The following is a 14,688-nucleotide window of genomic DNA, read 5'->3' on the forward strand; positions in this document are numbered from 1 at the left end:
GGTCATTAATATGGACATTGTTATTGTCAATGGTTGTTAATGTGCGACATCTGAGAGCTCATACTACATGTAGTATAAATGACAAGTAGATGTTGTCGTATTGTACTACGCTATCATCTTTAGCATCTCAAAGTTGATATTATGTCCTATGACAGGTCATTTATTCCAACCGCGTATTTGTCACGTTCATAGTTACGTGTGACCTAAGAAACTGCGTATATTACAGGATGAAATGTCAGAGTGAAATTAGGAAATAAAAAAAAGCGCCCCAACCCAGGATCGAACCTACAACCACCCTGCATGCTAACCCAAATCTCTATCCTCTGCACCAACTGTGCAGCACGACCATCTTCTGCTGCCAAAGGTAATTACCATGTATGTGGTTGTAGTGTTGCCACATTGCCACTCTTTAACGTCCTTCTTCTGCTGGATGCACTTGCCGGACGAAATCAGACTTTTTTTTTTTTATCGCTGGCATGTGAGGAGTCGCGCAGTGAAGCCCGAGTGCTCGAATTTCGCTTCACCCTTTATATATTTATATATGGGGCAACCTGAAACATTAACACTTTGGCAGCAGGGTTTCACTGTAATGTGACCTGTACTTTGAAATTCATTAAATCAATATTTTTGTAAAACTGAAAAAACTGGATGCTGAGGAATTTCAGAAGTGTTTGAAGTAACCCCATTTTACGGCATTCATGTGCAAACTTTTTAGTAATAACCACTGATAACAATAATTAAAACATCTGCAAATATAAAAACTGGATACTTCCTGTTACGTTGCATCATCGATTACATGTCGATGTAAGAAATATAAAAATATAAATGGTGACATAAGTTTTATTTGGAATACGGTTTTGTGTAAACAGGATTTACTTTTGAAATATAAAAATATAAATGGAGAGTTAAGTTTTATTTGGAATACAATTTTATGTAAACAGCATTTCCTTTTGAATGTGTGTAAACTAATCTTCAGAGTGCATCTTTGCATAAAGTGAACATATCGATACAGAAACAAAAAATATCTACGACAGAATCTAAGCTCGATAGTTAGAAACGTTCGTAAACGTCTACGGGACTGGATTATATACTTTATAAAAGAAGACAGTGCCAAATCTGGCCAGAATTCAGATGGTATGACATACTTCACTAGTTGGGGAAAAGGTTCTGTAGCCCTGGTTTCATTTCTCTACGGAACCATGATTGTCCCAGGAGTGCAACTCTTCATCCGAAGCAAATCGACGGCCACAGATGTCTTTCTTCGGAGCTCGAAAAACGTGGAATTCGCATGGGAAGAAATCGAGATAGTAATGAGAATGCATAAGGACTTCCCAGCGAAACGTCTGAAATGTAGTCGAAACAACCTGTCAACAAAACCTCGTCCACATATTGCCAAAGTTGTTTCGAGTGCGGTGCCGAAGTTTCGCTGCGGAGATAAAACTTCGCTCTACAAAATGATAAGAGGAGCAATAAAGATTATTTAAAAAAAGTCTCTGAGTGCTTCAGTAACCAAAATGGCCAAAGTGCCTGGTGTTTCAAGAGATACCGTATCGAAGATTTATACCGCAACAGGGAAAATGGAAAAGTATCGTCCGCTAAGTCACAAGGCTGACAGTAGTGTGTGTTGAGTGATCGTGACGGGCGCTCATTAAATGGGATTGTGTCGAAAAACAAGAAGACGACCGGTACAAATTATACTGCAGAACTGAACGTCGCAATTGCGAACTCTGTCAGCACCAAAACAACACGAAGGGGATTCCAGAAGCAGGGGAATTGCATGGGGATCTGGAATTCCAAAACAACTCATCAGTGACGCAAGTGGTCGTAACAGGGAAACGTGCTGCCGAAGCCATAAAACTTGGACCGTGGTGCAATGGAAGAACGTTATTTGATCGGATGAATCTTGTTTAACACTGTTTTCAACTACTGGCCGAGTTTACGTCCCAAGAGTAAAAGGAGGCGCAGTTTCGGTGACGATTTGGGCAGCTACATCGTGTTATGCCGTGGTATCTGTCGTTAGCCTGCAAGGCCGCATAACTGCCAAGAATTATGTGACCATTTGGCTGATCAGGTCCATATCATGGTACTCTTTGTTCCTACTGGTGATACTGTGTTCCAAGAAGACAGACCCCCTGTTCACACATCTCGCACAGTCCAGGACTGGTTTTCTGTGCATGAATCTTGCACCACCCCTGGCCACCACAGTCACCAGATCTCAATATTATTGAGCCTTTGTGGTCCACTTTGGAGAGAGATGCATATTATCGCTATTTATCTGCGTCATCGTTTCCTGAACTTGCCACTATTTTGAAGGAAGAAAGGTGTAAGATTCCCTTCAAATCCATCCAGGTCCTGTATTTATCCATTTCGAGGCAAATGGAAGCTATTATGAATGCCAACAGATTTCCTACACAGTATTAGAAATGACAATGTGTTGTGTCTGTGGTGTTTCCATATTTTTGTCCAGCTCCTGTGTCAGTGGACATCAGTATGAGGTGTGTCCGCCTGCTTAGCTGGGTGGTAACGTGCTTGCCTCCCATGCAAGCGGGTCCGAGTTCGATTCCCGGCCAGGTTGGAGACTAGGTGTCGTGTTGTCCTCATCATCATTTCATCCTCCTCACCGACGCGCAAGTCGCCCAATGTGGCGTCGAATGAATTAGCTGCCGAGCTTCCCCGAATGGGGCCTCCCGGCCAGCGATGCCATACGCTCATTTCAAAATGGTTCTCAACACTATGGGCAGGATTCGAACCTGCGGCCGTAGCAGCAGCTCGGTTCCGGACTGAAGCGCCACAGCGGCCGGCGCTTGATGTGCGTTCAGTTTTTGATGGGCTGTCCACTGGGCCCTCTCATCACTAAATGTAGTGGTCGTGATGGTGAGTTTCCCTTGTCAGGTATGGGCAGCCTGTGGATCCTCGTGCCCGCCATCACTTGTGAATTACGGACGAGATGGTACCTTGGTAGAGTTGACTCATTTCTTGGACGTCGGCCGTAGATGGTTATTTTGGGACGGGGTGTGACTTCATACACTCTGCAGTATGGTGACTGCATATGAGAGGGTCGTTTGCGGAAACTGTTGATCCAAACTGCTGGACGCATCGTTTGGCAGGGCGTTATCTGGAAAGGCGAGCGTAGTGTGTGTTCGATGGATGAGCTGTTCCCTTGAAAAGGAGCTGTTCACCCGAGCCACTTTCCCTGTGTGTTATTCTCCTAAGGATTCACTTTGAATACCTTTTGTATGTTTTATTGTGGTTTTAATGATCAGTTTTTGATGTCCATTTGCTCTCTGCTTAACGTCTAACTTGAACACTGATCTTACCACGAACTGTAAGTTGTGCACTATCATAAGTGTGTAAGCTGTTTGCTATAAATCATTTGTCTGCTGTGTTGCAGCATCAGAGTTATTGAGTTCACTGTAAAGTTCCTAAGTCAAATTAATGAAACTAGAGTTTTTCAGTAGGTCAGAGTTATTTAAATGTTCTTAAAGAGTTCGTTATCTACATTTAAGATCACAAGTCTTAAATTTTATTTGTTGCTGAGTTTTGTTAAGTTTCCTTGTCGTAAGGTTTTTTAATTATCTAGATCTAATTAAAATAAGTTTACTTCAAATCAAATGGCTCTGAGCACTATGGGACTCAACTGCTGAGGTCATTAGTCCCCTAGAACTTAGAACTAGTTAAACCTAACTAACCTAAGGACATCACAAACATCCATGCCCGAGGCAGGATTCGAACCTGCGACCGTAGCGGTCTTGCGGTTCCAGACTGCAGCGCCTTTAACCGCACGGCCACTTCGGCTGGCAAGTTTACTTGTTGCTGAGATTTTTAAGGTTCCTTGTTTTAAAGGTTTTGTAAAATTATCTAAAACTAAAACTTAAAGGTTTCGTTAGTTAAGGTTTTGTTACTCAGTTGTTAAAAGGAATCCTTAGAATTTCATTAGCTAGGTTGTTTGTGGCCGATTCTGGATGGCCTTAAGATTTTATGTTGTGTATCTTTTACATTCTATCTTCTGTCTGTTTTAGTTGTTCAAGGGCCCAGTCAGAGAACCGTTCCCTAAGTGTCGGAACTACATCATTGTAAAATTAAATTTGAAATATTCTTCCTGTTATGAAATGGTAAATTTGGTAATGAGATGTTGCCTTCTTTGTTCTTTGACTCAATAAAGAGACTGTTCAGTTTGTTAAATATTTTCGCGGCCTAGACGCTTACCGCTCAGTCTAAATTTTCGCTCCGTACCACTCAGTAATCTCAAAGGTTTTCCAAGAATATTTTGATACAGATATGCCCCCAGTCGTGACTCCGTAGGTTTTCCCGTAATAAGTGCTCTTAGTCTCCCCGGGTATGCTGCCGGATCCTAAAATCAACACCTCTTGATGTATCGGCGAACCACCTGTTGCCATCTTCAGGAGAGACGCTGCTGTTGCTGAGTACCGCCGAAAACTGATGCCAGTGCTGGAAACCGCCGGCATATATACGCCCCTGTACCGTTCGCGGCGCATTCGCTGCCCACCACAGGTGGTCTTGTAGTACCGCTGACTGTTCTTGTAGTACCGCCCGCAGCGGCAACGATGTATCGCACTCAAAGATTATCCTCAAAAACTCGGATCGGCCGTCCCAAAGAATGTTGTGTTTTGATGGGAGTTGATACAGGATTCCACGTCCTTCTATGAGAGAAATACGCGTCTCTATTAACCAATAAGTCTGTCAGTACAGGGTGTTTCCGTAAGAGGTTGCAAAACTTTAGCAAAAGATAGAGGATGCTCCACCGAACAATTTGAGGCACGGAACCTCGGGCCGGACAAGCCAGCTTAAGGAGATAATAGGAATAAAATCACATTACTGTGTACTTTGTTACAATAGTTACAGTTAACTGGAAATACCACCATAGACACAATGAACGTGCCATTTTTACTTCAGTGCAAGCATGACATCGGCGAACACGACTCTGACGGACCTTGACAAATATCCCTCGTGTCTCTCGAATCACATCGCCAGCGGCTTCAATCCTGGCAACTAATTCCATCTCCGTATCCACTGGGGACTTCCTAGTAATCAGGCTCATCCTCCTTGTTTCCTTGCAAGAAATGAAGAGTGCATATGTAAATAAACAACACAGTACGACTAAACTTGTAAGCATGTCAGTTGTAAATAAGCTGGAAAACAGTAATGCTAGACAAAGCAGGACGAGTTTACTTCCATATCTCCTTTAGCTGGTTTCTCCGACCCCAGGATCCCTACCTCAAATTGTTCAGTGGAGCATTCTGTATGTCCTGTTACATTTTTGCACGCTCTTATGGAAACACCCAGTATAATTTGAATTGCTTCCTTATAAACAATGCCCCAAAACGCGGACGTACCGGTAGCTATCAGGGTCTCGTTAAATTTCATCCCGTTTCCTTCGTTTAAACAATGTTCCACTACCGCCGATTTTTCAGTTTGTTGTAGCCAGTGTGACGGTGATGTTCCACGCAACTGTACTGAACTGTACGAATCGACCGTCCGATGTAAGTCTTTCCTCAGTGGAACGGATTTGAGTCGCAGATCATCCTTGATAGTGTCGAGTATTGCCCTAATCTTGACAGGTGGACGGAGCACACTCGCACAAAGTGACCATTAGACCTGGTAATCACTGATTCCGATAAACTGTAGGTATGTCGTAGAGGGACCCGTCCTGAGTATCACGCTGCAGGCTTTTCACGCGACGGCCGTCCACGTTTCCAAGGAAATTGATTTTGAATTTTTGTGAGTATATCCTATATTCGTAACGTTAATAATGTTTCGATCGAGCGAGCGTAGCGCAAGGGCTAAGATTCACTGTTGCTATGGCGGTATGGGTTCAAACCTTGTCCGTATACTTCTCTTTTTTCAATTTCACCGTACAGAGTATCATTAAATAATATATATCAAAAATGGTTGAAATGACTCTAAGCACTATGGGACGTAACACCTGAGCTCATCAGTACCGTAGACTTAGAACGATTTAAACCTAACTAACCTAAGGACATCACACACATCCATGCCCGAGGCAGGATTCGAACCTTGCGACCGCAGCAGCAGCGCGGCTCCAGACTGAAGCGCCTAGAGCCGCTCGGCCACAGCCGCCGGCAAATATATATCATGTAAAATTATTTAAAAAATTGTCATTTCCGTCGTAGTAACTTCATTATTAAGTCAATCAATACAGCACACATTCTTTATAAGTGTACTCCGTTTGTGGTTGGTAGTCATAATTCAAAATATGTGTACAACTCCAAGGAGTTCGCAACGATGGACGAAGTATTAGCAACTGCAGAAAGATTCCAGTTGCAAACTAAAGCACTCGTCCTTAATTTTGACTTCGATTGTGTAATTAATTCTGATTAAACTGGCTGTCAGTACCAACTGACGCACAATGGATTCGTTGTGGAACGAGCTCGGAGACTTTGCCTGCGCGGGAAAAATATTTGAACAAAATTACGCACTGCTTCACAGCACAGTAAGCTACAGCGGTGTCAGGGAAGATATTCCCTTACTTTTTCTTATGCATGCAAGAACCATCTGGAAGATTTGGTTGGACTGTTCAAAAAAGAGTTGACTAATTGACCAACAAACTAAAAAATGTAATTTCGACCAGCACGAAATCAGGGAGGCTCAAGAAAGTTCTTTATGTACAGTTTTTACAGAGAGTGTACCTGTTTAGTGAACCTGCATTCACAGGAATGATCAAATACACGTGGTTCGCAACGAACTTTTTGAATTTAAACGATTTTTTTTTCGGTATCTGTTCTGAAGAATCCGTGTGCCTACAATGCAATAGCTTCCATAAAACGTGCATGGTGCTCCATGAATTTGTGTTACAGTTGGTTATACGAGAAATATCACCCGGAATTCTGTTCGAGCTCAATAAGTGATGCAAGCGACAGTGAATAAGGTAATTCTGTAACCTATTCTTTAACAAACGGAGTTCACATTTGAAAAACGTTTTCTGTAATGATCGCTATTAATGAATTTATTACGGCGGAAAATGACTTCCGTAGTTTTGATTAATTTTGCATGTCATATATTCTGTATGATGAGATGATAAGTTCTAGGCGGGGTGTGAACACGTAACGGCAGAATGGTACCCTTTAACTTTAGCACTTGCGCTACGCCGAAACAAGTCTAAAGCTACAGGTATAGTGGGTACGCATTAGATTTCAACACTGAAAAGCCACTAGCCTGGTACTCAGGACAGGTCCCTCTACAACATACGTAAGGCTAATCAAAATCCGTGATCTGATGGTCCCCTTGTCAGTGTCAAGTCCTTAAAATTCTTCCAATCTTCAAGGATATGCCCCCGGCATAAGGAATAAAGCCCACAGACCTATTCTCCTCTTCATGCATCTCCAGGAGTGGTGCAGAATCCGTAGCTCGACAAGTCTGCTTCTTGGAGTATATATTTTCCTTAAACACAGACGCCGAGTGTGCAGGTTCCAGTGTAAGACAATCCGCGTCGGAACAGCGTACGCTGTGTGTACCCGAGTCCTAAGACTTCGCTGCGTAGGTGTGGTGGATGGAAACTCTTTGCGTGGAAATATCGATCCGTATGCCTCAGAATTCTTTTAACACTACGTCCCAGAGTACCAGTGTGGTTTTTTTGTAAATCATTACGTACAAAAATGTAAGCTTCCCGTAATTTTTAACTTCCATGATAAATTTAATGCTTGGGATGAAGACATTTGAAGTTGTTCAAAGACCGGTTAAGAGTATCGCTTTCATGGAACCAGACAAAATAGGTGTTATCAAAGTACTTGCAGGAGCACGTTGGTTGCAAAACTAAACTCCTTGTTGTCCAATCCCAGATGTAATCCACGAATCTGTCCTCGTGTGTTGACATGCAACCGTTTATCGCCCATAGCTGCCAATTTATTCACAGAGGACTTAAGGATAGGATACAGAGGAATTCATCCGCGTCCGAGAATGAGAGTTCGCGCGACGCCACCTAAGCGTCGTGGAGACGGGAAAGAAACGTTTCAGATTTTATAAATCAATCATTTTCTCATTAAATGAGGCAACGGCCTTGCCGCAGTGGATACACCGGTTCCCGTCAGAGCACCGCAGTTATGCGCTGTCGGGCGTGGCCGGCACTTGGATAGGTGACCATCCGGGCCGCCATGCGCTGTTGCCATTTTTCGGGCTGCACTCAGCCTCGTGATGCCAATTGAGGAGCTACTCGACCGAATAGTAGCGGCTCCGGTCAAAGAAATCCATCATAACCGACCTGGAGAGCGGTGTGCTGACCACACGCCCCTCCTATCCGCATACTCAGTTGAGGATGACACGGCGGTCGGATGGTCCCGATGGGCCACTTGTGGCCTGAAGACGGAGTGCTTTCATTAAGTGGCGTTCCTGTTTGAACACCTAGTAGCTGTTATAGAGCGACGTGGGAACAGGTCGTAAAAAGATGTGTGCAAACGTAAGGTGACCAACTCTCTTGTATTTCGAGGGCTCTCTTATATTATAGAATTTTTTTAAAATCGTCCTGGATACCTTATTGATCGCCTGTTTCTTCCGTATACTTCGTCAGTTATCACTGTCATAAACGTTTATCACGCAATAATTACGAAATTTATTCAATAAGTAATGCAACACTTTTTTTTCTTGGACAGTTTCGCTTAAAAAGACCGGGAGAGCGGTGTGCTGACCATACGCCCACGGAATTTACTGTGGGAGATCGTGAAATATTCCCGCTTCAGTTCCTACAGTTTCATGAATTTCCGATAGGTGGCAGTGCCATACGTAGCATTCAAGACGACGTGTATAATGGATGTGTGTTCCAAGAAGAGATCTGTCATTGTGTTTATTTTGGTGTAAAATCAGAGCATTGCTGATATTCATAGGTACTTGTAGGCATCTACGGTGACCTGACAGTGAAAAAAAGCGCTGTGAATCGTTGCACGAGGCGACTGTCATCATCGCAACAATCTCGCTCTTACCTGTCCGATCTCCCGTGTGCCGGCCGGCCGCACACAGCTCCGACTTTTGCAGTTTTGGAAGGTGTAGACACTCTCATTCGGGGCCATCGACGGATCACAATCAAAGGTCTCGCTGCTCAAGTGGACGTCTCTGTTGGCAATGCTCACATACTAATCTACCAGTTAAGGTACTTCAAGATGTGTGCCTACTCGGTTCGGCCCTGCCTAACAGAAGACTTCCACCCGTTTGGCCCATTGAAGGTTGCAGCCCTCGAGAAGCAGTAGGTGGATTAATGATGCAGCAAGACGTTGTCTCTGAGGTCGACCAGCAGAGGGGTACCATGCGGGAACGCAGGTCCTTCCGGTAAGGTGGCGTAAGGCCGTCACATTAATCAGAGAGTGTATTGGAAAATACTGTTCTTAGTATTAAGAAAACAGTCTTAATCACGTTTTTTATTTAATTAGTGCCCACCTGTTTCAGCCCATCGCAGGGGCCATCTTCAGGGCGAACATGTGGTCGACTGCTGGTGGCGTCACGTATACCAAGGTGTGGCAGAAGGCTGTCAGTCTTAAGACTGTTTTCTTAATACTAAGTTAATTTATACTGATCGCTGTTACTCCATAACCATGTTGTCCAAATATCTAAATACTGTTGTGTAGCCAAAGGATTGGGAAATAACATGGTGCATTAGAATCCTGAATAAAACTAACCTACTTTAAGGGAAAAAAAATACTGCATTACTCATTGAATGCCTCTCGTATCGACAGTTCAAATACTCTGACCATCAGTTGCCGAAGAGTCTTTGTATAAGAATCGATACCATTGTCGACATACGGTATTTTTTTCTGTTGGTGCTTCTTCGGAAAGAATATGGTGTGGCTAGAGGGAATACGGGGAGTGGAGAAAGAATGACATAGCCTACGCTTATAGATGGGTCGTGAGAAAGGGAATATTTATTTGTTTATCGGTCAGTACTGGCAAACCACGGATGCACCTGCCTCATATCATTCAGCGGCTATGGCAAAACAACACACGGAAGTAACGGCGACTCGAGAAATCGGCTACAGAGACGTTCATGTTTAACCATCGCAATACCAAGGGGGTGAGGGGAGCAGGGCGGGGGGGGGGGGGGGGGGGGGGGAGGTAGATGGCTCTTGATCCACACCTTTTGAAAATACTGTAATCTAGTCAGTTAATTTATATTTTAAAATTTTGAAAAAAAAAATTGTTTGTAATCAATTCTTCGACCTGATACCACAAATATTTATTACCTTCACTTAAGTGAAACGCAAGTCGTAATAGTAAATGTCTCTTTCCACAATGAATGCGATGTTTAATATTTTCAGGTGCAGGAGCTCGCTTAAAACATCAGTATCTCTTTGCTCTTAAAGTACCCCAGCTTGGCAGTACACGTTATTGAAAATGCGTTGATATTGCTAAAAGTCTGCTAAAAGATGTTTTCAGGACATGAATCGTGGTTACATATCAGTACCTATTTAAAACTCTTGTTGTTAATGTCAAGAACAATAAACAATTTTTTTAAACTTTTTTCGATGGGCATAAAGTACCCCCGTCCCCCGCACACCTTAGTAAAGCGCGTTATGAAAAATGCGTTGGTATTGATGGAGTTAAACACTCGTTTTTCAATTGCTTGACACGACACAACAACATTTCGAAAGAGCTACTACTGATAAAAGATCGCTTATGTTGGTAGCAATCGAAAACAGAGAACTGTCCACACGAAATGCTGTCAACATGTGTCTTCAATAGCTTTTAAGGTGAATCAATTTTCTTCATGTGCTCTTGCAATGAAAATGAAGTTACCGCAAGATATGGTACCGTATCACACAACAGAGTAACAGTAAACAAGGTATGCCAGTTTTTTATACGAGGTGCGTTCAACAACTAATGCAACAGTTTTTTCTGAAAGCAGGTTGATTTTATTTAGGATTCCAATACATGATATTATTCCCCACTGTTTTGCGTACAAAACCCCGTTCGTCGACACAGTTTCCGTTCAGTGCCACGGCCTTATGCACCTTGCTGGGAGGGCCTATACGCCCACATAGTACCAGTCTGCCGGCCGCTGTGGCCGAGCGGTTCTAGGCGCTTCAGTCTGGAACCGCGCTGTTGGTACGGTCGTAAGTTCGAATCCTGCCTCGGGCATGGATGTGTGTGATGTTCTTAGGTTAGTTAGGTTTAAGTAGTTCTAAGTCTAGGGGACTGATGACATCAGATGTTAAGTCCCATTAGTGTTTAGAGCCATTTGAAGTACCAGTCTACTGGTCGACGTCAGAGCCAATGTCGTCTGTATCAGTAACCTCTCCATTATCCACGTACTGCACATACTGCTTCCTGCGGAGAGCATCCTTTATTGGCCCAAATAGATGGAAGTCGGAAGGTGCGAGAATCGACCTGTTGGGTGGATGAGGAAGAACAATCCAATGAAGATTGCGAGCTCCCTCTCGGGCGCGCAGACTTGCGAGAGGCTTGTGTTGTCATGGAGAAGAACAAGTTCTTTTGCATTGTTGTGGCGACGAACACCCTGAAGTTTGTTCGATTTCTTGAGGGTAGCACAGTAGACCGCAGAGGTGATGGTTGCACCAGGAGGAAGGACGTAAAACAGAAGAACCCCTCCAGGGTCCCAGAAGACCGTCGCCATGACTTCATCGGCTGGGGATGTTGTTTTGCGCTTTTTCTTGGATTGTAGTTTTGTTTCAGTTAGAATTGATGAAGCCATGTTTCAGCGCCTGTGACAATTTTCAGCAAACAATTGTCACGATCAGCCTCATAACGCGAGAGCAATTCCGCACAAATGATCTTTAGTTCCTCATTACGGTCTTCCTTTAGGCTGCGAGGAACCAAACAGGCACACTTCTTTGAGTACACCAACTGGTGGACGAATGTGACAGCACTACCAACAGACAGGTCCAGTTGAGCAGCGAAGTGTTTGATCGTGATCCGTGGATCACCTCGAATGAGAGCGTCTGCGCCTTCCAAAACTGCAGTCCGCAGCTCGTGGTCTCGTGGTCGTGTTCTCGCTTCCCGAGCACGCGGTCCCGGGTTCGATTCCCGGCGGGGGCAGGGATTTTGACCTGCCTCGAGATGACTGGGTGTTTGTGTTGTCCTCAACATTTCATCATCATTCCTGAAAGTGGCGAGTTTGGACTGAGCAAAGGTTGGGAATTTGTACAGGCGCTGATAACCGCGCAGTTGAGCGCCCCACAAACCAAACATCATCATCATCATCCAAAATTGCAGGAGTCAGAGCTGTGTGCGGCTGGCTGGCACGAGGGAAATCGGACAGGCATGCGCGACATTGTTGCGATGATGGCAGACGACTCGCACAACAACTCAACGTGCTTTTGTTTCCTGCCAGAAGTCTGTAGATATTCAGCAAGCGCTTATGAATATCCGTTTCTTGGGTCTTCCGCTGAAAGGAACTCGCTGACAGCTCTCTTCTTGTAACGAGCCTTTGTTAGAGACGCGATTTTGAAGGCTATGTAAAGCGCCGCCAACTACTGGAACTTAACGAACTTACGGACTGAACCGGGAATATTCCATGACGTCCCACAACAAATTCCGTATTTTTTAAAGTGAAATTGGCCGAGAAGAAAAAAATGTGTTGCATTACTTATTGTAGTTGTGTAGCTGAAACTTTTTACTTCCAGGTCTCCCTTAAACCTCCTTTAAAACCGTGTCGCGCTCTCGAACGGAACGCAGGTGCTGGACGCACGCCAGAAGGAGATCGCAGCGCGCAGCCTGGGCCTGTGTGGTCGCCCGACCACTGCAGCGGCTCGTCGCGCCAGCTTCCGCAGCACCGGCCACCAGGCGCGCGTCCTCGACGCCGACGCCGCTGGAGACGCCGACGCGCCGCCCTGCACGCCGCCCAAGACGCCGCAGGCTCCGCCTCAGCAGCAGCCGCAGCCCCAGCTGCAGCCGCCACCGCCTAAGCCCAAGCCGCAGCTGCAGACACAGGGGCAGCCCAAGCCGCAGGCACAGGCCTCTCAAAAGCCACTGCCGGTGCCGACGCCGCCCCCACAGCAGCGGCCGCCGCCCAAGCAGGCCCTGGCGCGCTCGCTGTCCGCCCCCTCCAACAGAGCGCAGCTGCAGCCTCGGCCCCCGCCTGCCCAGCCGCCAGCGCCAACCCACACGGCTCAACCGCCCCCACCGCCACAGCCGAGGGGCATACTTGTCAGGAGGCCTCCCCACCACGGCAGCAGCGTCGATGTCAGCTCCAAGGCAAGTTCTTATCATATTCAATGTTGCTTAGACGTTGACTTTTATTTAACAGATCTTATCCAGAAAAAAGTACACTCTAAGACAAAGAAAGCGATGCACCACGAAGGAATTATGCGAATGGGACAAAAATCGGTAGTTTGTAATGCACACGCACAGAGAAACATATGACTACAATGCCAGGAAAATCGGCTGATTTATTCAAGAGACAGAGCTTCACAAATTGGTCCACCTCTAACCCTTCTGCAAGTTGTTATTCGGCTTGGCATTGATTGACAGAGTTGTTGGATCTCCTCCTGAGGGATATTGTCCAAAGTCTGCCCAATTGGTATGCTGGATCGTCAAAATCTTTATTTGGTTGGAGGGCCCTGTCAATAATGCACCAAACGTTCTCAGTTGAGGACACATCCGACGACCTTTCTGGTCATTGTAAGGTTTGACAAGGACAAAGACAGGCAGTAGAAACTCTCTCCATTGAGCTGGCGGGCAGTATCTTGCTGAAATATAAGCCCAGGATGGCTAGTCATGAAGGGCCACAAAACAGGGCTTAGAATATCGTCGACGTAGCGCTGTACTGTAAGGGTGCCACTGATGACAACCAAAGGAATCCTGCTATGAAATAAATGGACACCCCAGACCGGCACTCCTGGTTGTTGGGCCGTATGTTCACTAATACTCAGGCTGGTATCCCACTGCTGTCAGGGGCGTCTCCAGACATGTCTTTTCTGGTCATCGGGCTCAGTTGGAAGCGGGACTCATCACTGAAGACAACTCTACTCCAACCAATGAGATTCAAGGAAGAATGTGACCGACACCACTGCAAACGGACTAGTTGGTGTATGGAGGTCAAAGGTACTTGGCGCAAAGGCACCGTGAGCTCACTCTGCTTCCTGTGAGCCGCCTATTAATGATCCTTGTCCTCACTGAAGCATCTGTTGTACGTCAGATCGGTGATAACGACGAATCCGGGCTCTGAGTGCCTCTCTTGCGATTGGTCGGTCTTCTCGTTCTGTCGTCCCTCTAGGCCGGCTGCTTTCTTCTTAACTCTGTGTTTGGCCACGGTTCACCCACTCCTGCCAACATCTTCGATCTGTGGCATCACTCCTGTTCAAATGTCGAGCGATTCGCCGAATACTCCGACCGGCTTCTTTGAGCCCATCTTCACGTCCTCTCTGAAATGCTGGGGTCTGTGTATATTGTTCACGCGCCTGCCTGCGAGGCGTACTTACTCTCCAACTGAGTACACGGAATGAAATTCGCAAAGACTTTATTCCATGCTATCGATATGTTCCCTGTTTGATGTCCCTGTTAGCTGCGTGCTGAAACTGTTCTGCGGTGTCGCACATTCATCCATCGGCGGCCAATTTTTACACTTTTGCGTTTTCCGTCGATTCCTGTGTGAGTATCAGTTTACAACCAATTTGCATAAGTCCTTCGTGGTAAGCCGTTCTTTTGTTTTGGAGTGTATGTACGTAATGCGAAATTGATCACTAGACGTCACGAGCAGCGGACCCACCA

At 45.4% G+C, this 14,688-nt stretch overlaps 1 protein-coding gene across 1 annotated transcript in view; it reads left to right on the top strand.

Moving 5' to 3' along the window:
- Nucleotides 1-14,688, top strand: part of LOC124613572 (nascent polypeptide-associated complex subunit alpha, muscle-specific form-like) — a 95,469-nt gene that overhangs the window by 31,665 nt on the left and 49,116 nt on the right. The window contains exon 3 of the mRNA XM_047142287.1: nucleotides 12,655-13,173. Within this exon, the coding sequence (XP_046998243.1) occupies nucleotides 12,655-13,173 (519 nt within the window). The remainder of the gene's footprint in view (nucleotides 1-12,654; nucleotides 13,174-14,688) is intronic.

Source organism: Schistocerca americana, chromosome 4, assembly GCF_021461395.2.
Source record: "Schistocerca americana isolate TAMUIC-IGC-003095 chromosome 4, iqSchAmer2.1, whole genome shotgun sequence".
NCBI lineage: Eukaryota > Metazoa > Arthropoda > Insecta > Orthoptera > Acrididae > Schistocerca > Schistocerca americana.